Consider the following 26,478-nt stretch of genomic DNA (forward strand, 5'->3'; position numbering starts at 1 on the left):
TCTCCCTCTAACTGGGACCCCCCTCCCTTCTGCTCCGCCCCCACCAGCTCCACTGCTGCTCTTAAAGAGACACAGACAGATAAAACTGGAATTGGATATATAAGACCAGAGGGCACGTAGAGTCCAGTACAGTTGATGCTTTATTATAGACTTGGGGACTCACTGATGAAATGCTGGAGGGGGGATTCAGGGTGTATCCCTGGATTCCATCATGTGTGTGTGAATGAAGGACACTGGATGTGCTGGGCTCAATGTGTTCTGATGTGTGTGATTGAATGATACTGTATGTAGCCAGGCTCCTAAGGTGAAGGAACAGTATGAGTAAGTGCCCCAGCAGGCACGAAACGCATTAGGTCTTGCTCTGATGTCCTAATACATTTTTCAATTTTTTAATCGATTGATTCATTATTTCGGGCGATACTCACATTTTCCTTTTTTGAAATGTTGACTTGGACTTACACCCTAGGACTGGGGTGAATTGTGAGGATATTCCACATGATTAACTTTAATAATATTTGATTATGAATTATGAATTCGTTTTGTAGTAGTACATATACATATTTTTTGGCACCAACATAAACTATATTATTATGAAGGAACAGTAACACCAAACAATAAAAGTGTTTTAAAGTTATGAAAATATAATGTAGTGTTGCCCTGCACTGGTAAAACTGATGTGTTTGCTTCAGAAACTCTACTATAGTTTATATAAACAAGCTGCTGTGTAGCAATGGTGGAAATTGAAAAAAAGTCTATATGGCACAGGTTAAATAGTGGATAACAGATAACACCATTATGTTCTACAGAACTTATCTGCTGTGTAACCTGAGCCTTTTCTCCTTTGAATGGCTGCCCCCATGGCTACACAGCAGTTTGTTTATATAAACTATAGTAGTACTTATCTATTATCTGCTGTGTATCCTGTGCTTGAATGGCTGCCCCCATGGCTACACAGCAGCTTATTTATATAAACTATAGTAGTACTTATCTGTTATCTACTGTGTATCCTATGCTTGAATGGCTGCCCTAATGGCTACACAGCAGCTTGTTTATATAAACTGTAGTAGTACTTATCTATTATCTGCTGTGTATCCTGTGCTTGAATGGCTGCCCCCATTGCTACACAGCAGCTTATTTATATAAACTATAGTAGTACTTATCTGTTATCTACTGTGTATCCTATGCTTGAATGGCTGCCCCATGGCTACACAGCAGCTTGTTTATATAAACTATAGTAGTACTTATCTGTTATCTACTGTGTATCCTGTGCTTGAATGGCTGTCCCCATGGCTACACAGCAGCTTGTTTATATAAACTATAGTAGTACTATCTGTTATCTACTGTGTATCCTGTGCTTGAATGGCTACTCCCATTGCTACACAGCAGCTTGTTTATATAAACTATAGTAGTACTTATCTGTTATCTACTGTGTATCCTGTGCTTGAATGGCTGCCCCCATGGCTACACAGCAGCTTGTTTATATAAACTATAGTAGTACTTATCTGTTATCTACTGTGTATCCTGTGCTTGAATGGCTGCCCCCATGGCTACACAGCAGCTTGTTTATATAAACTATAGTAGTACTTATCTGTTATCTACTGTGTATCCTGTGCTTGAATGGCTGCCCCCATGGCTACACAGCAGCTTGTTTATATAAACTATAGTAGTGTTTCTGACGCAAACACACCAGTTTTACCAGTGCAGGACAAAACTGCCAAACTGGATTTGTGGCGAGGCCACAAGGGCCTAGGGTGGCACGTTTTTAGGGGCAGCATCCCGCCCAGCCGCAATCCAATTGAGCACTGGAGATGCATACTCTTATACACATCATCCCCAGTGCTCCAACACATGCACACGCTTGCGCGCAGGGGCAATGTGAGCGCAGGTGCCGGCACTAGGACCCAGTGGCCTCAGCACAAAATCCGGGCCTGAACACCGCATTATATTTTTATTACTTTAAAACATTTTTTGATGGTACTGTTCCATTATGGGGATGTTCCAAGAGAATGATATAGGGATACCTGCAGCTTTAGATGCTATAAGGCTATACGTGTCATTTGCTGAAGTATAGAGAATGCAGTACAAAAGTGAGAGCATTGGTTACTATAACTGGGTGACTGTATGGAATAGTGTGAGTGAGAACTGTCAGGCCTGTGATCATGTGATGCTCCATTGTGCTGACCATTTAAGATATGAAGCACCCCAGCCTTACTACATGCCCCCGATATGGTAACATTCTCCTGAGCATTGAAGGAAAGGGTGAATGGGTACAATGGGGCGGCCCCCAGAAGATGAGATACTCAAAGGCCATCAAGACCCAGTCCCGCCCCTTCCAGAAGAGCCAGACAAACTGAGCCAGAGTTGGGCCAACAAGCCCACAGCAGGACCAGGACCAATTCAGCCTCATCATAGGAGCATAAATTCAACCTGACCCCCCACCAGCACCAACATATCACTCAGTGCCACCTCAGCTGGTACGGAATTCCTGACTGCCCATTCACTAAAGTAACCCTTCTTATGCTGATAGTGATATCTCATTGTCCTCGGCCTGGTTTAGTATGTTTTAGAATGGCCAATTCTAAGCAACATTTCAATTGGTCTTCATTATTCCTTTTTTTATTTTATGTTTTAATTATGTGCCTTCTTCTTCTGACTCTTTATAACTTTCAAATAGGGGTCACTGACCCATATAAAAACAAATGCTCTTGAAATCTACAAATGTATTGTTATTGACACTTTTTATTACTCATCTTTCTATTCAGGCCTCTCCTGTTCTTATCCCAGTCTCTTTATCAAATCAGTGCCTGGTTGCTAGGGGAATTTGGACCCTATAACGTGATATGGATACGTTTTAACACACTTGCCGGTTTTGATGCATTTCTGCAAGAAATTCCTCAACGTCTGCAGTTTGTTCCACTTCGTTTTAAGTCTGAGCTCATCTGGCCCAAGCAATATCACTGTGTCCAACCCTAAATTATAGGTGGCACAGCAATGCTGCCTAAGAGTTTCCATGCCGTGGGTCAGTTACCCATCATTCCATGTTAGGGGGTATTATTACAAAACAATAATACTATACAACGTGGTGTGTGCAGCCATGGTGGGGGCAATAGGGACAGGAGGGGCTGAACTGCAACTCACAGAATGCCCTGGCAGCCTTTACAAGTTGGTAGGATGCTAAGAGTTGTAATTCCGTGGATCTGCTGGGCTGCCTTTAAACAGCATTTTGTGCCATTGCTATTGTTGGATCTTACAGGCTGTGTTATACAGGGAACTCTGAGTATCACTCATGTATTATAAGGGATAATGTACCCCCTACTGTAAATGATAAGGATATTAGAAGTCACTGAGGGGTTGTTCTGTGACCATATAAAGGGCACAAGGCTGCAGGCTGAGTTATACAGGGAACTCTGAGTATCACTCATGTATTATAAGGGATAATGTACCCCCTACTGTAAATGATAAGGATATTAGAAGTCACTGAGGGGTTCTGTGACCATATAAAGGCACAAGGCTGCAGGCTGAGTTATACAGGGAACTCTGAGTATCTCTTATCTATTTTAAGGGATAATATATTTGTATAAATGACTATGGGAAATGTACCAGGCAGCTCTGTGCTTTGATCTCTGCAGCTTAGTATCATGTGTTGTTAAATTAAAAAAATATGAAGCTGCCGGGATTCTCATGGGTGAGTTGTTTTGCATTTTAACTGCACCAGTTGTCCCTGGAGATATGGGGAAATGTTATCGTTTTATAGAGCAATACTGCTTTAGGAATAAAACCCTGATTTTTTTGGACTACAGCGCGCAGCATATTATACGCATGGTATTTAAAAGTATGCTGGGCTTTGCAGAGCAGCAGAGATTAGTCCCTTTAAGCAGAGCATCTGGAGCAGAGCACATGACAGTTGCAGTACAGGCAGAGATAGAGCTGGGAGCCGTGTGCAGTCGGAACAGTCAGTTACTCTAATGAATGTAGACATTTAAACCGTGTTCCAGTTTATGGCTAATTGACTAAATCAGTTCATTGTTCATCTCCTGAGCTTCTGGCACATCAGCATCTACTTAAAGGGACAAATAACAGACAAGAAGCCTGTTTAGTTGGTGCCATGTCACCCCTATAAAAGTGGACACCATATCCTGCATGCATGCTGCAGACTGCACTGGTTTCAGCAACACGCACCTAAATGAACTGCTAAATAGCCATGCAGGATGGGGGTGTTATATGGTTGTAAAGATGTGAGGTGGCAGCCATTAAATGTAGATGGGCAGCAAGTAATGGGGACGTCCTGATAAGGGATGCACCAATATTAGGGATTCTATTTGGAATCCTCCATGAAAGATCTGGGCGAATACCAAACTGAATCGGTTAGGAAGGGAAAAAGTGGAAAAAATGTTTTTACTTCTTTGTTTTGTGATGGAAAGTTGTACAATTTCCCATCCCACCAATAATTTGCTATGCAAATTAGGATTCGGCCAGGCACAAGGATTCAGCCGAATCCCGAACTGAATCCTGGAGTCGGCGCATCCCTAGTCCTGATGGATTTCTTTGCTGCAGTTGGGGAGAAGGGTCGGCACTGGGGATCCAACATCATTCCAACACAATATTATAGAGCAGTTACACAGGCTCAGCATTACAAGGGTTTTATTACAAAACAAACGGCTCATATATATAATATAGTGACAGCAGCACTCTATAACAGGAAGTGACAGTCACAGTGTGTGAGAGACAGAACAGACATAGTTCCAACGGGCAATAAACTAATGGGAGACAGAACAGGCAGAAACACTGACACAACAGTATCACTGGGTGATAAACCAGGAAGTGACAGTCATACTTACACAATCTCACTAGTGGACAAACCAGGAAGTGACAGTCATACTTACACAGTCTCCCTGGGTGATAAACCAGGATGTGACAGTCATACTTACACAATCTCCCTGGGTGATAAACCAGGAAGTGACAGTCATACTTACACAGTCTCCCTGGGTGATAAACCAGGATGTGACAGTCATACTTACACAGTCTCACTGGGTGACAAACCAGGAAGTAACAGTCATACTTACACAATCTCACTAGTGGACAAACCAGGAAGTGACAGTCATACTTACACAGTCTCCCTGGGTGATAAACCAGGATGTGACAGTCATACTTACACAGTCTCCCTGGGTGATAAACCAGGATGTGACAGTCATACTTACACAATCTCACTGGGTGATAACCAGGACGTGACAGTCATACTTACACAGTCTCACTGGGTGATAAACCAGGAAATGACAGTCATACTTACACAATCTCACTGGTGGATAAACCAGGACGTGACAGTCATACTTTCACAGTCTCACTGGGTGATAAACCAGGAAGTGACAGTCATACTTAAACAATCTCACTGGTGGACAAACCAGGAAGTGACAGTCATACTTACACAGTCTCACTGGGTGACAAACCAGGATGTGACAGTCATACTTACACAGTCTCACTGGTGGACAAACTAGGAAGTGACAGTCATACTTACACAGTCTCACAGGGTCACAAACCAGGAATCGGCAGTCATACTTACATAGTCTCAATGGGTGACAAACCAGGAAGCGGCAGTGAAACAGACTCAATCCCAATGGGCGACAGAACACAGTTGGAATGGGTGACAAAACAGGAAGTAACTGATACTGTGACAACAGACATGGCAGCAGGACAGTAGTAACAGCAATAGGGATGGATGCAGTGACAGTGACATGTCAGGGGAGTGCAATAACCCTGCACAAGAGCAGAAACACAATGGCGGCACTGATACAGGGCAAACTCAGTATCCAGACATAAACAGAATCCTTCCTACAGTGCAGAACATACATTTTGTGAGAGCAGGACAAGCATCCATGACATTGGGATAGGGGTAACAGACACTAGGCTATGGCTTCCCTGGCAACACTCTGATCTTAGTTGTCCCTGAGGATCAATGCAACTGCCATGGGGGTTTCATGGTAGCCATAGGGGGCAATGAAATCACTGCCCTATCCTCTTTGCCTGCCCCCAATCAACACTCAGCTTTTACTCCATTCTCAGCCACCATAGTCTCTGTCTCTCTGGTCCCAGATCTGGATCCACAGGTTACAGCAGAGAAAGTTCACTCAGAAGAGGAAGCTTTGCACCCAGGTTAGCACAGGGCCCCGACAACTCTGCATTTCAGCCCTCCAGTTAGGCCTCTATGGAGACTGGCCTCCCTGAGTGATTCTGTGCGCCGCTATCCTCTTCGTTAGTGTTTCTCGTCAGAAAGGGGTAATAGTAGTAAGGCACTGGGCATCTCAAACGTCAATACGGCTTGAGCGATTCAGAGAATCTCTGCAAAGAGGAGAGAGTTGTAGGAGTTATCAACCGTTCTTCATATCTGTATGGACTCTCTTTATATACTCTGCATCTTCACTGTGTGCTTTCAGGTCACTAACTGAGCTAGTTCTGAGGCAGAAAGTCTAGCAGGAGTGTATGTCCCCTTCTCTCTGGCTATGCAATACAGTAATGTTATGTAACACCTACCTGGCAGTAGTGTGGGGCAATAAGTCATTATAGAGTTGTGGTATCCTCCGAGATGTTAAAGGTGCAAGAGCCTCTCGAAGCCTCTGGTAGTTCCTCTCCAGCTCCCTGTGATATTCTCGCTGGTCTGGACCAATCAGAGTTTTGTTCTTCTTCAAAGCATCCTCACATCTGTGGGCCACACAAGAAGTACAACATTGAGATTATTAGGGAATAACTGGCCCAAACCCACTTTTCAGCAAAAATCCCCGTGCCTCTGTGTCTTCCCACCTCTTGGTAAAATCTCGGAAGCACAATCGCAGCTTGTTATGGAGTCGGTAAAGTCGAGGATCTTCTGGGATCTCAGACAGAAACACCTGGGCCACCTCGAGAGGGCCCTGAAAGAAAAGAAGTGCAATCAGCACATAATAGACAGGCAAAATACAGGTATGAGATCTGCTATCCAGAATGAGCAGGAATGGGGGTTTCCGGATAACAGACCTTTTCGTAATTTGGATCTTCATACCGTAAGTCTTCTAAAAAATTATTTAAACATTAAATAAACCCAATAGGCTGGTTTTGACTCCAATAAGGATTAATTATATCTTAGTTGGGATCAAGTACAAGCTACTGTTTTATTGTTACAGAGAAAAAGGAAATCATTTTTTAAATTTAGGATTATTTGAATAAAATGGAGTATATAACAAATCCAATAGGTTGGTTTTGCTTCCAATAAGGATTAATTATATCCCCGTTTGGATCAAGTACAAGTTACTGTTTTATCATTACAGAGAAAAATACAGGTATGGGACCGGATATCCAGAATGAGCAGGAATGGGGGTTTTCCGGATAACTTATCTTTCCGTAACTTGGATCTTTATACCTTATGTCTTATAGAAAATCAATAAAACATTAAATAAACCCAATAGGCTTAGATGGGATCAAGTACAAGGTTCTGTTTTATTATTACAGAAAAAAGGGAAATCCTTTTTAAAAATTAGGATTATTTTGGAGTCTATGGGAGACAGCTATTCCTTTATTTGGAGCAATCTGGATAATGGGTTTCCGGATAATGGATCCCATAGCTGTATTTACAAGTCATGTTAAATAAAACAACCCTGCTATCACCTGGTTGACGGTTGTGCCTACACAGCCCTGCAGCACCATCTGTAGCATCTTAGCATCAGCTGGATCCTGGTGAGTGGCAAACGCCAGCTCCTGAGTCTTCTTCTGCATGTCTTCAATGGCCACTTCCACCGGGATGAGCACCACCTAATTGCACATTTCAGCAGAATTCTAGTTATTATTTTTGCTCCAGTGGCAACAATAGGATTTTCCAAAGTGGAATTCTGTATGATATTTACCATAACTCCAACAGTTTCTTCATACTCTATGATACTTATCTGCAACTCTGTCTTCCTTACTCCATCCATAAGATTTAACTCTCTGTCTTCCTTACTCCATCCATAAGATTTAACTATCTACTTTACTTCTACCTGGCCTTCAAAAGTCTTGTGCTCCCCTGTCTGTTCCTCTGTCCCCCATTTGTCAACTTTATATTGTCAATAAGCTTTAACTGTCTACCTTAAAGGAGAAGGAAAGTCATTTTATTTTTGGGGTGGCAAAAGTTAGGCACCCCCAAGTTATTGTATTTTCTTATCTGACACACCGGCCTGTGCTCCTATCAGCAGAAAACTGCACCTGCCCGGGGGTTCTTCCATCCTCCTCCTGCTTCTTCTTTCTTCTCGCAGCTGTGCATGCACAGTAGAGTGAAAAGCCAAACTTTAATGAAAAAGCTGCCCATTTCTTTCTACTGTGTATGCATCTGCCCCAGGAAATTTGAAGCAAGAAGAAGCCAGAAGAGGATCTCTCCGTGGTTCTCACTGGTATAACCTCGGGCCGGTGCAGTTTTCTGCTGATAGGAGCACCAGCCTGGAGTGTCAGGTATGTAAATAGAATAACTTGGGGGAGCCTAGTTTTTGGCACCCCCAAGTATAAAATTACTTTACTTCCCCTTTAACTCAGCCATAAGCATTAACACTCTGCTTTATATCTACCCGACTTCCAACTATCTTGCATCCTTGCATCATCTTTAGTAGCTCCATCCAACTAGTTGACCTCCTCCTTGTGCTTCTGTCTCTCCTATCATATCTCTATCCTCCAACTATCTTACGTTCCACAAGTTAACTCCTTCTCTAGGCCTCGCCTCATCCCTGTCCCCCATCTATGATAATCACCTATCTTACTCTATTCTATAAGTTGCATCTATCTTCCATACTGTACACCTTGTCTCCACTTCCTGACTGGCAATAATCATCCTACCTCATCTTTCCTCCATCCTTCATCTATCCACCTCATTTCCTCGCACTGTGTATTAAAGAATAAGTAAACCTTTAAAATAAAAAAAATTGATGAAGGTGCTATTCTAAGCACTTTTGCAATGTAAATGTTAAATTACAAGATATTAAAGGATACATGTACTGTTAATATGAATTCATTCTTTTTTAACAGCGCCACCTGCTGGTCATTTCCCCACCATTCTGACCACCAAGTAGTCAAGGAAGTTGTCAGGAGAAAGAAAAAGGGCTGCTCTTATGTTCTTCTGATTAGAAAATAAATTAGAAACCTTTCTCAAATCTTTCCTAAGCAGAAGAACATCAGAGCAGCCTCTTTCTTTCTCCTGACAACTTCCTTGACTACTTTGTAGTCAGAATGGTTGGAAAATGACCAGCAGGTGTGTTGTAACTTAATTCATTTATATTAACAGTACATGTATCCTTTAATAACTTGGAATTAAAAAAAAAAATAATGTACATTGCAAAAGTGATTAGAATAGCCCCCTCATCAATTTTACATTCACTTATTTTAAAGGTTTACTTATCCTTTAATCTAACTCAACCATCCTACTTCATGTCCTCCAAGTACACCCCCCTGTCTACCTCACCTCTTCCCGGTCGAGCACATTGATACGTGTCTTGATGTAGGGGAAGGCGTGCAACGTGGTGAGCACCGTCTTGCGCTTGTATTGCTCGTGCAGCTCTCCGTGCGCTCGGCCGTCCAGCGTGAAGGGAGTGCAGAAAAGGAAGGTGCGGAGGTTGTAGTTTTTGTCGAAGTACGTGACGCGATCCTTCAGTTCATACGTATCGAAAAATGGCTCTACGTATGTGATTTGAATATAAGCCTATAAAGGATATACCAATAAACAGACAGATTTAGCAACATGGTGGTGGTCTCCCTAAAACAGATATAAAGGTCAGGGATACTCACATTGGTACCATGTACCATATAATCAATATTCATTTCCAGGCTGACATTAGTTCTACACTCGTAGCCTTAATCACAAATCAGAAGGGGTCCCCAATACTATCTGGCAGAGTGTGGATCTCACCTTGTTTGGGTCCAGTTTGCTTTTATCCACATGATTAGAATCTTTAACAACTTGCACCGTCCCTTCCCCAAATCTCTCAGTGTAGAACTCCTGGTGGCAGAAAGGAAAAGTTATGGTGGGTGTGGGCAACCTTGTTCAGCCAAATTTCCTTGCACATAGAAAGAATACTACAATACTCTAATGAGATATCTGATATCTTACATTGCACATTACACTAGCAGGGTAGTAGTCCTTGTACAGATCCCATGTGGATAACATGAATGGGGTCATTATTAAAGGGGAACTATCGCGAAAATGAAAATGTAATATAAGCTTCCTCATACCGAGATAAGAAACTTTCTAAATACAAGCAATTAAAAATTCTGTATTGTTTCTGAAATAATCAAGTTTATATTCACTATTCCTCTCTCAGCATCTGTTTCTCTTCATTCTGTCTTCATGCAGCAGTTGGGTGTCAGCTATTCATTGACAGTTAGATCCAATATATCTTATAGGAGGGGTCCTTTTGCCTAGCAGATGTATTAGAGTTCACTCAAATAACGGATTCCAGTACAAACAAAATCCTGCACAAATTCTGCATGTAGAGAGACATGATGTCTGGTGAGTTTAATAGAGTGAGCTCTAATACATCTTCGAGGCAAAAGGAGCCCCCCTATTAGATATATTGGATCATTCATCTGACACCCCACTATTGAATGAAGACAGAATGAAGAGAAACAGATGCTGAGAGAGGAATAGTAAAGATAAACTTGATTATTTCAGAAAAGGTACAGACTTTATAATTGATTGTATTTAGAAAGTTTCTTATTTCAGTATGCATGAATGAATGAACGAATCACATGCTAGTATCACATGGGTACTGAGGTATTTAAAATGTGTTGAGTTCACTGTGTATTGCACCTGAGGAAGGGGTTGGTCCCCGAAAGCTTGTTCTTCGAATACTTCTGCAAATAAATGTGTTAAACGCATTGCCTGGCTGAGCATATTTTATTTCAGTATGCTGAAGCTTATTTTAAATTTTAATTTTGGCGATAGTTCGTTCCCCTTTAAGCTACAACCCTAAAGCCTCTACCATTTTACCTCCAGTCGGTGCGATATCTCTGCCAGTTTGGTTATAGACGGTTCCTTATACACAAACTCCTGTTCATCCAAGTCTCCAAACTTTGAACCATAGAAACCAACGCGGAAATATGTGCCAAACATCCTCTAAGGATCTGAAGAGGCAAAACAGCATGGGGGTCAGTGGAGGCCCATAGATGTGCCAGATCTTTTTGTTTAGGTAGGGAAACTGAGAGGGCTATGAGTGGGACAGGAAAGTGGGAATATAAGGGATATATCTGTGGAAGGAGAAGAGCAAGATGTTTATGACACTCACCAGTAATATCCGGGTGCAGCAGCAACATGAAAAATGGGAGAAAGAGAAAAAAAATTTAAATTAGCAACATGGCGGCACTAATGAGATGCTAATGAGACAAGCGCTGTATGTGTGTGATGTTAGGGAGGGTGTGAGGCGCAACACATAGATGTACTAAGCACACCTGCCATACACAATCTCACACCAACACACTTGTGAAGTTAACAACACTCAGAAACTCACACAGCTTCCATTCATGGAATATACAACAATGCACCAGGAATACAGTGTACATATACACACAGACATGCTAGAACACTTCTGGGTGCATGCAAATACCAATCAATCACAACGTGTCATTTTATCATCCACTCTTCTGTGATAGACAGAACAGTGCACACATTCTAATTATGCAGTAGGATTCTTTATCAGCTGATTGGACAGTTCTGGGATTCACAGGCAGTCATTGGTCAATGTGATGCTCGGGGCGGAGACTTCTTTTGCCATTGGTTTATAATTAAATCTGAATGAGAGAAGTTGGGCCTGGGCGTGCCACTTATGGTGGTACAGTGAATATAAACAGTGACTCCTACTGCATAATTAAAAAGTTATCATTGGCGTAATGAGTGGGGGTGGAAGTGGGGAGTTAGCCAATGTGCAGCAAGGCATTGTGGGTAAGAGAAGCGGAGAGAAAATAGAATATTGGTTTAATTTTCACACTGCCTACCTCCCAGCTTGTGATCTGCTCAGGAGCAAGGGAGAATGACAGAAGGCAGGAGGAAGAGAGGGAAAGGACAGGGGCAATTATTACAATGTGAACTTGGAAGAGAGAGAAGAAATTTGACAGGGATAATACTCAGAAATGCAGAGGGAAAGAAGTGACAGGTGGAAATAGAAGGGAGGAGTTAAAATGGAAGGAGGGGAGATGATGACAGGTACAAGGAAACAAGGAGAAGGAACGGATGGAAATGAAGGAAAGTAATTGGGTTAGGAGGGGGTAAGGAGTGATCAGGAGAGGACAAAAGTCAGGGCATATATTACACATGGGGGAGTGACAGACCAAGGAAGGAGAAGTTAATCCACATGGGGGGGGGGTATCACAATTGAGGAAGAATAAATGACACAACATATTGGTATATGGGAGGGTAAAACATATGAGGAAGAAGAAGTTAAACCATACAAGGGGATACGGGAGCACATGGGGGATATGGGAGGGTAGAAATGAAGGAAGAATAAATGACACCAGAAAGAGATAAACAGGGAGAAATAATGTGAATAGCACAGGTTAATACACAATAATATCCATAGGGCCTACCTTTCACTATTTCCCCTGCAGGAATTCTAATGAATTTCCTAAGCACTTCCCCTGCACAGTAGCAATGGCTCACAGTCCTACGCCTTGATTCTGGGAAGAATGACTCACTTATTTCTTGTAAACATCACTGGGAAACGCACCAACTAGTACCCACTGCCCAGAGCCTGCCACTGCTCAGGGAATCACACCGTACAAACAAAACAGCCACTTCATTAATCCGTTCCTTATATGTGGCACAGGCCAGGCTCTGGGCAGTTCTGCAGGACAGGTAAAAAAAATGTTCTTTGGGACAAAGCCCTGAGTGTAAATCCCCCTAGGAACCAGTTTAAAGGAATTGTTCAGTTTAAAAATAAAATCTGGATAAATAGATAGGCTGTGCAAAATAAAAAATGTTTCTAATATAGTTAGTTAGGCAAAAATGTAATGTATAAAGGCTGGAGTGACTGGATGTGTAACATAATAGCCAGAGCACTACTTCCTGCTTTACCCAGTTTTTATTTTAACACTGAACTGTTCCTTAAAGGAAACATAATTTGTCAGCCTTCCTGAATTCTTATTTAGGGAGTGCTTTATAGGATGAAAGGGAGTCGGGGTTATAAATATGGGCAGTTTGTGGGGCACACACCTGGTTGGTAATCTTGCTGAACACCTCCTGTAATTTTCCATGAACCACCGCCAACTTTTTGTAATCTCGACTGGCTTCATAGATGGGAATAAGTATCTTGTAGACTTCATTTACAGCCTCAAACAGGCCGCCCTGTTCAATACAACACACACATTTTACAGCACCAATCAGCAACTACAGAAAAACATTTACAAAATGGGATCTAGACTAAGTCTGGGCTTGTGCCCAATATCAGAGGGCCATACCAGGGTAAAGCTGGCACAAGCCTGTTCCAGAAGTCCCACCAGTCCTGCCTCTGTGAAGTTTTTGCCGGCGCATATTCCTTCCTCATCTGGCGATACCACGTCATCAGACACTGCCGACTCCTCCAGAATGTTGGACGAGATGTTCTGTGGGGATAAAGGGGCTGATTACAAAAGAACCACTGTATAACAAGGTTGATTCAATATTATAGATAGGCAGATCAGATGGTGCATTTTCATCTACATCTGGGTGTATAAACATGGCTCTGGCTAATTTTAAACCTAGCTAAGGTGCACCAATATGGCACCCATATGAGTTTGCACTCTTGGATTCTGGTGATTGGATAATTTGGACATCTGTTTAAAGGAGAAGGAAAGCTATGGAGGCATTTTATTGCCAATAGATTAGCTGCAATAGTGCAAGCTAGAATGCTATATTTATTCTGTAGAATATTTTACCATACCTGAGTAAAAAGCTCTAGAAACTCTCTGTTTGTTTAGAATAGGAGCTGCAGTATTAATGTGGTGTGACATCACTTCCTGCCTGAGTCTCTCCCTGCTCTGGGCTCAGATTACAGTAGAGAAGGGGAAGAGGAGCAAACTGAGCATGCTCTTGCCCAGGGCAATGAGGTTTAAGCTGAAGGCAGGAAGTCTGATACAGAAGCCCATGAGTACACAATAGAAGGAAAAAAATGCAGTGTTTCTTTTGACAGGGGACTCAGAGCAACATTACTTTGGGGGTTTACTGGTATATTTAGATGGACCTTTCTGATAAGGCTTACTTAGTTTTAACCTTTCCTTCTCCTTTAAATACCTTGTGTATAGCTCTGTATAGATAGCCTATAAGTGTTTGTAACACAAAACACGTAAGGCTGTGGACATAATAAACTTTTTTCTACTTTGCTTTGCTTCTTTTTGAGTGCCTGCTCCATTGTATTTTCGTTTTTGAGGGCTCAGGGCGGTTCACCTGGGCTTCTTCCTTTATGTGGTGAGTAATCACTTTACTATTCAGAGGCCCCCCTTCAGATTTTATCATACATGTCCCTCACTAGACAAGGAAGTCACATTTAGACGAGACCATTCATTTACGTCCATGAAGGTACCTGGAAGCTGACGCAGCCCACGGGCAGATGTCTGGCATCCTCCAGCATGCTGAGATATTCCGACACCAGGGCGGCGCCATGTACTAAACAATGTGCAGCCTCCGCTTGATTCCCACGTTCACTGTGTTTGGCTGCCATATTTTGGAGCCATGTAAGACGTAGGTCTGGTGAGTTCTGGTATCCTTTGGCAATCCTAAAGGATAAGTAAATAAAAAGTGCCTTTTTACAGTTTATAAAGCCACTGAGATGTCCATGTGCCTATACCCTTGATCTGTATGGTTGGCCTGAAGTGTCTAATGACATATTCTTCCCACATTCTTTTTGATCTCATTCATGTATAAGACAAGTATTTCTCATCTGTAATATTGTAACTATGGTTTGGTGGGTGGACAGGGGTCAATGGTCCTCACCAGCTTTCTAAGGAGACAGAAATAGAATCCCAATCTCCAGAAATGGAAACAGAATATTCAGGCCTTTACTGGCTGATATAGGCTGACATAGAACCAGGGTTCAAGGCCTTTAAAGGCAGACATTGAACCAGAATCTATGGATTTAGTTGTGGGGGAAGGGATGCTGTGCGTACCCAGCTCCTTCAATAATGGATGCATGGAACTAGAATGTTAAAGGGATTCTGTCATTATTTTTATGATGTTGTTTTTATTTCTAAATTTAACTTTTTACACTGAAAATAATTGTATTTTATTACACTGCAAATTAATTTATACTGCGAATAATAATACTCCAGCATATAAAATTTCATTCCTGAACCAGCAAGTGTATTTTTTAGTTGTAATATTGGTGTGTAGATGCATCTCAGGTCATTTTGCCTGGTCATGTGCTTTCAGAAAGAGCCAGCACTTTAGGATGGAACTGCTTTCTGGCAGGCTGTTGTTTCTCCTACTCAATGTAACTGAATGTGTCTCAGTGGGACCTGGATTTTACTATTGAGTGTTGTTCTTAGATCTACCAGGCAGCTGTTATCTTGTGTTAGGGAGCTGCTATCTGGTTACCTTCCCATTGTTCTGTTGTTAGGCTGCTGGGAGTAGGGTTGCCACCTGGCCGGTAAAAATTATGGTTGATCCCAATTATTGTATTTATATTTTATTTATTAATAGGGTAAAAAGATAAATATATAGGAAGGCCAGGATTTTTTTCAAGAAAAGGTAGCAACCCTAGCTGAGGGGGAAATGAGGGGGGTGATATCACTCCATAGTGACTGAAGTTTATCAGAGCACAAGTCACATGACTGGGGGCACCTGGGAAACTGGCAATATGTCTTGCCCCATGTAAGATTTCAAAATTAAATCTGTTTGCTCTTTTGAGAAACAGATATCAGTGCAGAATTCTGCCGGAGCAGCACTATTAACCTCAGTTAATTTTTTTCCCATGACAGTATCCCTTTAATGTCTGTTCAAATCTCAAGGTATGTACAAGACAGACAAGGGAATATTTTAGGTCTGTACAGAGAGACGTGGAACCTGTTATCCGGAACAAGGAGCAAAGGATCTGACACTATTGGACTAGTGATAGGGTACTGTACACATGTGGGTCTCACCTATACATTAAATCCATTAACATCTCAGGGTCTTGCTGATGCTCTTTCATCTTCACGGTGTCTGTAAGGATCATGTGCAGATTGAACACCAGATCCTGGACCTACAAAGGATCAGGACTTCTGTTATGGTCTCAGTAAAACAATTCATACATGACTAGCACTGACTGCCAACAAATTTGCTTTACAAGTATACATTTCCCTTGACCTTGGATTTATTTAGAGGCCCTACTTGCCTTACTCATACCTGCTCTGGGAAAGTTGTGTCTCTCATCTCCAGATCTTCCTCTGAATACGTCAGGATGGTCTTTAGCGACCGGCGTAGGTGCTCCTCATTAAACTTCTGTGATGTCCCCACTAATGAGGATAGGGACATGGTGACCTGCATCTTTACCCGAGCAAAATTCTGGTACAACAAATAAAAATGTTCAGAGTTATAAGACTGTCCAGATCTACAGCTCCTGTCTATGTCACCCTGCAGTGGGAGGGACAGACTCCTGTCCCATAGTTCCCTCCTGTCTGTGTCACTGTATCACCCTGCAGTGGGAGGGACAGACTCATGTCCCATAGTTCCCTCCTGTCTGTGTCACTGTATCACCCTGCAGTGGGAGGGACAGACTCATGTCCCATAGTTCCCTCCTGTCTGTGTCACTGTATCACCCTGCAGTGGGAGGGACAGACTCATGTCCCATAGTTCCCTCCTGTCTGTGTCACTGTATCACCCTGCAGTGGGAGGGACAGACTCATATCCCATAGTTCCCTTCTATCTGCATCCTGCAGTAGAAATAGCAGACACTATCGCTTGTCTCTTACATTTCCAATCTCAAAGTTCTGCCTCATGAGCAGGTAGAGGGAGGCACTGGCCTGTGTACGGACACTACTGATACAACTACTGCAGTGGCGCAGGAGCCGGAGACATAGATCAGAGCACAGTTCTGTGTCATCTTCGAAGAGCATCTCTGGGAACTGCACAAGAGGGATAAAGAAAGGGGGGGGCTTGTTAGAAAGTGAATAGTAGACATTTGGAGGATTTGTGTGACGTAACATTTTTCCTGAATGTGTAGATAACGAGCCCAATTTCTAAGCCTATCTTTCCCACTAGATGTTTGTACAACACTGTAGACTTATATTGCCCATCACCTTGCAAAACATTGTTCACTTTGTACAGTTGTATTTGTTCGAATACACAACTTTTACATCACATCAGTAGACTCATGGACTTGTTTCCCTTCTTTGCTCAAACCATTGCTCTTATGTCTCCGCTTACCTTGCTCACTAGTGATCTCTGACTGGTCAGACAGTGTTGCAGGTACACAGCACTCTGATCGCAGCCCAAGCTGTGCAATATCACTTTCAGCACTCCTCCCAGAATGCTCTCTTTCAGCTCAGACATCATCACTGTCTGCAAAAGGAACAGAGAAACGACCAGTTTCCTTCTTTCTGCCCTGAATGAGGGTCAAATTACTACGAGTCTATAGTGATGCCACTTCCTTACCTGCACAATGATCTCCAGTGTGTCTAACACCACCAAATTGGCCTCAGTCGCCATATTTCCATCCAATATAATCTCTAGCTCTCGCTCTGCTTGTGTCCTACAAATAAGATGGATAAGATGGGTGCAAATCTTTACTAACTTTATAAAGGGCTGTTCTTTTCCCACACATCTATTTGTATCATTCATTTTGCCCACTGTCTTTTAGATGATTCAGTAGTGCCATCTCCAGGACGACACTTTGTTTTGCCGAAACGGTTGTAGTTTTGGAGCTACAGGAGTCTGACCATAAAGCCCTGACAAGTCTCCAAGCACTGGAAGTCACTTGACTTAGTGCTTAGAAAAGAGTCATGTCTGTGATCATGTGCTGCTCCAACTCCTGACATGCAACAAAACGGCAAAACAAAAGTGCCATCCTCACGATATCAGACCTGGGACTGCACTACTATCACCAAGAATTGCCTTTTGTTATGTACTAGGGATGTACTGAATCCAGGATTCCGTTTGGGATTTGGCCTTTTTCAGCAAGATTCGCCGAATCCAAGTACCTGGCCAAACCAAATCTGAATAAAATAATCACGACTTTTCGACGCACAAACAAGAAAGTACATTTTTTTTAGCCGTGCGATGTGTGTGCAGTTTTCTTTCCTCCTCATTTCCCTAAATTACATATGAAAATAAGGGTTCGGATTCGGTTCAATATTTGGTCAAATCTTTTGTGAATCAGCCAAATCCAAAAATAGTGGATTTGGTACATACTGTATATTCCACGTACTTACTTCTCTGTCTTTTCACTGGTCGGCCTCCACTGAGTAATGTTTTTCCTCCATCGCACGTTCTCTTGGTTGCCAAAGGGACCACGTTCTGAAGGGATCATGGAGTCAGGCAAGAGGAAAAGTTAGGGTAAAAGCTGACATGAATAAGCTTCTTAAATGCAAAGGCACCCTAACCTCTCATGCTAAATACTATCCTGTCTTTGAGTAAGGGCCCTGTGTCCAGGGGTTGCAGGTAGTTATGTAACACTGCTTGTTACACACTCTGTTGCATTAACATCCACAGGGCCAGAGACCCATATGTCATAACTCACCTCTGCTGCGTTTCACCATGTCCTGCCGGGCCCCTATTGTCCCTAGTATGGCCTCTTCTAATCGGGCCTTCATATCCAGTGACTTCTTAAATGTCAGACTGTTTATACGTTCAAAGGCCTTCTTACCCTGGTACGGGGAGAGCAGAGAGAAATAAAATAATAAGGCCAGTTGTACACGAATTGCAGTAAAAAGACATTTAGACTGTGGCTGTTTTCCACTAGATGTGCCAAGCTCTAGAGGTGTAAGCTTGTCACATACTGGTAGGGTGAAGGCAATATAATGGCAATGAGTAGAACTAACCTTGTACTGGAAGCAGGACACGCTCAGGCTGAGTAGCTCCAGAAGGCGAGTGAGCTGTAGCACAGTCAGGTTGGAGAACCAACGGTGCAAAAATTCCCTTTCTGCGTTCTTCAACACCCACAGTGCACAGACAAGCAGATTGCGACTGGCATCAGCAGAGAGGGTGCTACCTGCCCTGGCAGGCTGCAAAAACAGGCGAGGCAAATATTATATATATATATATATATCCTGTACATAGGGCTGTAATTTAAGGGTGTAATGTAATTGCCCCAACAAGAGAGAAAAAAATACTTGTATTAGCATTAGCTCACTGGAATGATAAGAGAGGTAGTTTGCAACAGGAACGGTGCCATTCCTGCAGAAGAGTGGGGCCATTGAGACAATGAAAAGTCAATGGTTATTTGGGGCATTTACTTACACAAGGAGGTAGAGGGAAGTTATTGGTTTTCTGTGGAACAGGTAAGGGGGATCCAGCTATTGCCATGGCAACTGTCGGATTTATGGTTGTTCCATCCGAATCCACCTCATCCATAAGTGCAGAAGCATGGCGTGTCCGGTGTGCGTGCGGATCTAGTGGGAGAAACTCAATTATGGCCTCAAGCAGCTCACCCTAACTGGCCTTCAGGCTGGACCCCCTTAGCTCATAACAAGGTTACAGATATATAGAAACATTGGGGTAACAGTCACCCTGCTATAGTTCCAGGGGTACTCTTATAACTCAACAGATATGGACCTTCTATATGCAAAGGCAAAGTTTAGCCTGCTGGCACTTACCTGTAAAGTCATACAGCTGGGGCAGATTCTCCAGTAAGATACCAATCAGGGGTAGGTAGAGGCGAGCGACACTCTCTTTAACCAGTGGCTCTGCATAGCGGGGGTCAGTGTCGTGGCTGCAGAGCAGATTGTGCAGGGTGCTAATGGACTTTTTCTGGAGGAAGAATACTCTGTGGAGAAAGTAGTATGAAAGTAGAAAGTAGTATGAAACTATAGTGACCCTTTAAAGGAATTGTTCAGTGTAAAGATAAAAACTGGGTAAATACATTGGAGGGACATGGGGTGGTGGGGTGAGTCTTGAGCGGTCATATTCTAACTGACTTTAATATAGTTAGCCAAAAATGTAATGTACAAAGACTGGAGTGACTGGATGTGTAACATAATAGCCAGAACACTACTTCCTGCTTTTCAGCTCTCTTGGTTTCCACTGATTGGTTACCAGGCAGTAACCAGAGATTTGAGGGGGGTCACATGGGTCATAACGGTTTCTTTTGAATCTGAGCTGAATGCCGAGGATCAATTGCAAACTCACTGAACAGTTATGTCCCATGTGGCTCCCCTTATAGTCCTGACTAACTCAGAGTTAGAGAGCTGAAAAGCAGGAAGTAGTGTTCTGGCTATAATGTTAGTCACCCAGTCACTCCAGTCTTTATACATTACATTTTTGGCTAACTAACTATATTAGAAACATTTTTTATTTTGCACAACCTATCTATTAACCCAGTTTATTTTTTTCCACTGAACTGTTCCTTTAAATGTGGCAAAAGCCAGAGACAATGCAGCCAGAGTTAGTGCTTTTCGGATCAGTCCTCTCACCCTTCTACATCGGGCTCCAGTATAAGGCAAAGTTCAGTCAGGATCAGGCCGGCGAGGAAGTGCTGCTGTCTGAATGGCACCGACAGTTCAAACATGTTTGTGATAGTCCTGTCCTGGGCCGGGCTGGAGAACACCGAGCTCTGAGGAAGAAAACGAGAGGGGGGATCAGCGGGGTCACCTCCCCGTATCTCCCTGCTGTTATTCACCCTACTGTGGGAGGGACAGACTCCACTCTATGGGATATATTTATCAAAGAGTGAAGTTAGAGATAGCCACAATCCACTAGAGTGAAATACCCCCTCTCTCCATTCATTTCTATGGGATTTCTAAAGGCGTTTATCAAAGGGTGAAAGTGCAAGTTCCCCATTTGATAAATATGCCTTTAAAGGAGAAGGAAAGCTACCAAAGCAGTTTGGTAGCCACAATAGCGCAAGCTATAACACTATATATTTATTCTACAGAATGCTTTACCATACCTGAGTAAACAGCTCTAGAAGCTCTCTGTTTGTTTAGAATAGCAGCTGCCATATTAGCTTGGTGTGACATCACTTCCTGTCTGAGTCTCTCCCTGCTTTTACGAACCTTAGACCAAAAAGCACTTTCACTCCTCCCAATTCTGTCTGCACAAAGGTGGAGACCTTCATTGAAGGCTGCACCAGGGATCTGAAAGATTTGCTCCATAAGGGTCGCCAGCATAAGCAGATAGGGAACAATATATCCTTTAAAGAAAGGCAAGGGTTGAAAGGATTAGAAGGAAATCCAGACACAGTAATTAAACCCAGCGACAAAAGGGGGCAATATAGTGGTTCTTGACAGCACGTCCTATGTACAGGAATGCAAACGCCAACTTGGCAATACTAACTGCTATGTGGTATTAAAGGGGGATCCAGGCACAACTTCTAACCATCTTAAAGAGTTATAGAGCCTAAAGGTGGCCATACACGGATAGATCCGCTCGTTTGGCGATGTCGCCAAACGAGCGGATCTCCCTCCGATATGCCCACCTTGAGGTGGGCAATATCGGGCTGATCCGATCGTGGGCCCTAGGGCCCAACGATCGGATCCTAGCGTTTGCCAAACGGGTGGTCGGATCGCGGGACCGCATCAACGAACAGATGCGGCCGCGATCCGACGGGATTTTTAATCCCATCCGATCGAGATCTGGCCGACTTTCGGCCAGATCTCGATCGGGGAAGCCCGTCGGGGGCCCCCATACACGGGCCAATAAGCTGCCGACACGGTCTGTCGGCAGCTTTTATCGGCCCGTGTATGGCCACCTTTAGACATAATAAGCAAAGAGGAATTTGCCTTTTTAGTGGTCAAAACTCCCATAATACCAGCATTCTACACTTTTCCCAAAATTTCCAATAATACACAGTGTCTGGAATAGGGAGTCTAACTGAACCATCGAGCATCTATGTGGATGAAATTTTGAAATCCTTTGTTACTAGTTTACCTTCTTTCATCCAGGACACCATGGTTGCCCTGCGTCATCTAGAGGGCATAACTCTAGGGGAGGATCAGTGGCATCATAGTTACATAGTTACATAGTTAAATTGGGTTGAAAAAAGACAAAGTCCATCAAGTTCAACCCCTCCAAATGAAAACCCAGCCCCATACACACACCCCTCCCTACTTTTACTCAAATTCTATATACCCATACCTATACTAACTATAGAGTTTAGTATCACAATAGCCTTTGATATTATGTCTGTCCAAAAAATTATCCAAGCCATTCTTATAGTCATTAACTGAATCAGCATCACAACATCACCCGGCAGTGCATTCCCCAACCTCACTGTCCTGACTGTGAAGAACCCCCTACGTTGCTTCAAATGAAAGTTCTTTTCTTCTAGTCTAAAGGGGAGGCCTCTGGTACGGTGATCCACTTTATGGGTAAAAAGGTCCCCTGTTATTTGTCTATAATGTCCTCTAATGTACTTGTAAAGTCTAATCATGTCCCCTCGCAAGCGCCTTTTTTCCAGAGAAAACAACCCCAACCTTGACAGTCTCCCCTCATAATTTAAGTCTTCCCTCCCTCTAACCAGTTTAGTTGCACTTAGTCTCTGCACTCTCTCCAGCTCATTTATATCCCTCTTAAGGACTGGAGTCCAAAACTGCCCCCATACTCCAGATGAGGCCTCACCAGGGACCTATAAAGAGGCAGAATTATGTTTTCATCCCTTGAGTTAATGCCCTTTTTTATGCAAGACAGAACTTTATTTGCTTTAGTAGCCACAGAATGACACTGCCCAGAATTAGACAACGTGTTATCTACAAAGACCCCAAGATCCTTCTCATTTAAGGAAACTCCTAACACACTGCCATTTAGTGTATAACTTGCATTTATATTATTTTTGCCAAAGTGCATAACCTGCATTTATCTACATTGAACCTCATTTTCCAGTTTAGATATCGAATCACTATACACCAGCATCTTGCATGATGTGGGCCTATTAGCTGTTAAAGATACATTAAGCCAACGTGGTCAACAGTTTAGGAAACATAATTAATTTATCATTGAACTGTTGGAATTCATCCTAAAACATAATTATTTTACTTTTAACAACAAGTATTACCATCAGCTAAGAGGGACAGCGATGGGCAGCACGTGCGCACCATCATATGCCAATTTGTACCTAGGATGGTGGCAACGCAATTTTGTCTTTAGCGAAGCCCTGTCAGAATACACACCATCCATAATGCTTTGGCTATGCTATATCAATGACGTGATAGTAATATGGTCTGGCACTCAAATAGACTTTTTTTGACTTTGTAAACAAACTTAACACTAATGATATTAATCTAAAAGTAACAGCAGAGATCCATAAAGATACTATCAAATTTTTGTATATACGAATATACAGGGGTGACAACCACAATCTCCAAACCACAGTATACCGCAAGGAAACAGCCACAAATAGTCTTTTAAACGCAAACAGCCCCTCAGTACCATCACAGGGATCCCCACAGGACAATATTGTAGAATTAAAAGGCTCTGTAGCACAATAGAGGACTTTAAAGTCAAAGCAGAAAAACTGTAAGCGAGATTAAAATCAAGAGGTTACAGTCACAACTGCCTCAAAAGAGCCTACAAACAAGCATTGGCTATGAACCGGACTTCACTATTAATTCCTAAAAAACAAGAAAGCAGCAACCTAATAAGACTTATTGGGGATTATAGCCGGCAACACAAAGAAATTACCCGGATATTAGCAAAACATTGGCATATTTTAGAACAAGATAGAGACCTGAAGCAGATAATAGCTGACCAACCACGGATCACCTTCAGGAGAAGTAAAAACCTTAGGAATTGCCTGATTCCACTACTAATAAATCTACATGGCTGTCAAAATACACTACAAATGTGGCAGCTGTCAAGCCTGTCCGTTTATTGAAAAAACCAAAAGAATGGACACAAATGAATTTGAACTCACTCATTTTATGAACTGTAAAACAACAGGGCTGGTTTATAGTGTGAGATGTGGTTGTGACAAGGTATTTGTAGGAAAAACTCGCAGAGAATTCAGGCGGCGAATCCTTGAACACGTAGGAGATGTAAGAAACAAACACAACACTTCGGTAGCTAATCACGCCAATGAATTACATGATGGTAACGCTAACATAATGAAGTTCGTGGCTGTGGAACATTTCGAACCCACGACTAGAGTTGGCGATATAGATAAAAAACTCTTTCAGTGTGAAGCCAAATGGATCTATTGGCTTAATAGCCGATCCCCTAATGGGTTAAATGAAGGGTTTACATTCAAGCCCTTATTATAAGCCCCAATAATATGCATTAACTATTTTATTCTCTTCCTATTATTACATCGTATCTACCAGTTTTTACGCATTGTTCAAGTATCTCTCACTTTGCTAGCATTCAATGCCATCATTTTGCGACTATTTATATACAATAGGCTACCCAATTGCACACTTTCTCTTGACCATCAATATGTATGACAATTGGCATAAAAAAAAAATCGCACCTCCCTTATCACATTTACACAAGGACCAACATTACCCATGTGGGAATCGATCCTACAGAATTATCTCTCTGCCCTTTTAATCTTCAATTTTCATTGACATTCATTTACAACGTTTTCCTCTCCTTTACATAATTGATGTGTTCTAGTTATAGCTTCAATGATATAAAGAACACTGGAGACTTTCTTGTTGTGTTCTCATTCATAGTGAGTTGAAAATGTAATATTTAATGTACATATATCGCCATGGTTACTGGTTTGAGACATGCGTAATATGACAATAAGAAGCTGGTACTGGCGCAAGGAGCTGCTCACTGTTTCAGCACATGACGTCACCAACCCGGGAAGTCACGGCCCGCGAAAATCTCGCAAGATCGTGACGTATTAGGAGACGGCTGCTACTTATACCTTGATGCGAGGGGTTGCTCGCCACTGAAGAAGCCGAGATAGTCGGCAAAACGCGTTGGGCGGCATAGGTGGACGGTGGGGTGCCTAGCTCCCACCTTGTCCCTACGTAGTTAGGCAGGTATTGCTCATTAGGGACTTGGAAGAATACTCTTAAAGGGATACTGTCATGGCAAAGAAATTTTTTTTCTAAATGAATCAGTTAATAGTGCTGCTCCAGCAGAATTCTGCACTGAAATCCATTTCTCAAAAGAGCAAACAGATTTTTTTATATTCAATTTAGAAATCTGACATGGGGCTAGACATATTGTCAATTTCCCAGCTGCCCCAAGTCATGTGACTTGTGCTCTGATAAACTTCAATCACTCTTTACTGCTGTACTGCAAGTTGGAGTGATATCACCCCCTCCCTTCCCCCCCCTCCCCAGCAGCCAAACAAAAGAACAATGGGAAGGTAACCAGATAACAGCTCCCTAACACAAGATAACAGCTGCCTGGTAGATCTAAGTACAACACTCAATAGTAAAATCCCATGTCCCACTGAGACACAGTCAGTTACATTGAGAAGGAAAAACAGCAGCCTGCCAGAAAGCATTTCTCTCCTAAAGTGCAGGCACAAGTCACATGACCAGGGGCAGCTGGGAAATTGACAATATGTCTAGCCCCATGTCAGATTTCAAAATTGAATATAAAAAAAATCTGTTTGCTCTTTTGAGAAATGGATTTCAGTGCAGAATTCTGCTGGAGCAGCCCTATTAACTGATTCATTTGGAAAAAAAAATTTTTTCCCATGACAGTATCCCTTTAACTTAATACCAAGCTCCACTTGTTCCACCAGTTGCGTTTTTTAATTAATTGTTTTTTAAGGACGTGTCCTGCACTGCCAACGGCTGGTTGTAGCAGTGTGTGTGTTACTAGCGAGCGTTCCCTCATTTTAATGTAATTTAATTAAAGGCTAAGTTGTAACCAAAAGATACTTTGTATGTGATACACACCGAACTGGTTTGCTTTGAAGCAGTTTGAGTTTACTGAAAGTTACAAGTATCCACTCAACTTCAGCATGTCGCAATGTTGTTCTCTCCCAGGTCACTCATAGCTCTGGGCTCAGATTACTTCAGGGAGGGGAGTAGGGAGGAAGGAAAAGGGAGGTAGAGAGGTGCAAACTGAGCATGCTCAAGCCCTAGCCCTGGAAGTTTAAGCTGAAAACAGGAAGTCATAGAAATAAATGGAGAGTGGCGGTATTTCCCTCTAGTGGACTGTGGAGATCTCTAACTTCACTCTTTGATAAATATACCCCAGTGTCTCATATTACTTACCTGGGAGGTGGTGGAGGAGATAGAAGGAGTTGGGGAGTTTGGGGGCGTCAGAGTGCCACAGGGTAAGTTCAAGGAGACGTAGTGCTCATGGGAGCAGACGATGCGGATCAGATCCATGCGCATAGATATCAAGGCATTTGGGTTCTGTGCTGTTGCCAGCTTGTTATTCACCTAGAAACATAGAGGCAGCCAGTGAGAATATCATAATGGCAGCACTAACTT

General features: G+C 42.6%; 1 protein-coding gene across 5 annotated transcripts in view; it reads right to left on the reverse strand.

Moving 5' to 3' along the window:
• Positions 1-4,624: 4,624 nt before the first annotated feature.
• The window catches only part of LOC108705243 (dedicator of cytokinesis protein 6), a 75,846-nt gene continuing 53,992 nt past the window's right edge, over positions 4,625-26,478 (reverse strand). For 4 of the 5 annotated variants that reach the window (XM_018242041.2, XM_041587255.1, XM_018242040.2 and 1 more), the window contains 23 exons: positions 26,257-26,427; positions 20,551-20,690; positions 19,735-19,904; positions 19,379-19,530; positions 18,961-19,143; positions 18,660-18,786; positions 18,352-18,436; positions 17,576-17,672; positions 17,348-17,482; positions 16,894-17,046; positions 16,328-16,486; positions 16,084-16,184; positions 14,529-14,721; positions 13,429-13,572; positions 13,184-13,315; positions 11,971-11,985; positions 10,970-11,095; positions 9,890-9,979; positions 9,446-9,682; positions 7,630-7,773; positions 6,793-6,899; positions 6,526-6,693; positions 4,625-6,333 (listed from right to left, as the gene is read on the reverse strand). In XM_018242041.2, the coding sequence (XP_018097530.1) occupies positions 6,297-6,333; positions 6,526-6,693; positions 6,793-6,899; positions 7,630-7,773; positions 9,446-9,682; positions 9,890-9,979; positions 10,970-11,095; positions 11,971-11,985; positions 13,184-13,315; positions 13,429-13,572; positions 14,529-14,721; positions 16,084-16,184; positions 16,328-16,486; positions 16,894-17,046; positions 17,348-17,482; positions 17,576-17,672; positions 18,352-18,436; positions 18,660-18,786; positions 18,961-19,143; positions 19,379-19,530; positions 19,735-19,904; positions 20,551-20,690; positions 26,257-26,427 (3,066 nt within the window). In that variant the 3' untranslated portion in view covers positions 4,625-6,296. The remainder of the gene's footprint in view (positions 6,334-6,525; positions 6,694-6,792; positions 6,900-7,629; positions 7,774-9,445; positions 9,683-9,889; positions 9,980-10,969; positions 11,096-11,970; positions 11,986-13,183; positions 13,316-13,428; positions 13,573-14,528; positions 14,722-16,083; positions 16,185-16,327; positions 16,487-16,893; positions 17,047-17,347; positions 17,483-17,575; positions 17,673-18,351; positions 18,437-18,659; positions 18,787-18,960; positions 19,144-19,378; positions 19,531-19,734; positions 19,905-20,550; positions 20,691-26,256; positions 26,428-26,478) is intronic. The other variant, XM_018242043.2, reaches the window with a different exon arrangement.

The sequence above is a fragment of the Xenopus laevis genome, chromosome 3L (genome assembly GCF_017654675.1).
Source record: "Xenopus laevis strain J_2021 chromosome 3L, Xenopus_laevis_v10.1, whole genome shotgun sequence".
Classification (NCBI taxonomy): Eukaryota; Metazoa; Chordata; class Amphibia; order Anura; family Pipidae; genus Xenopus; species Xenopus laevis.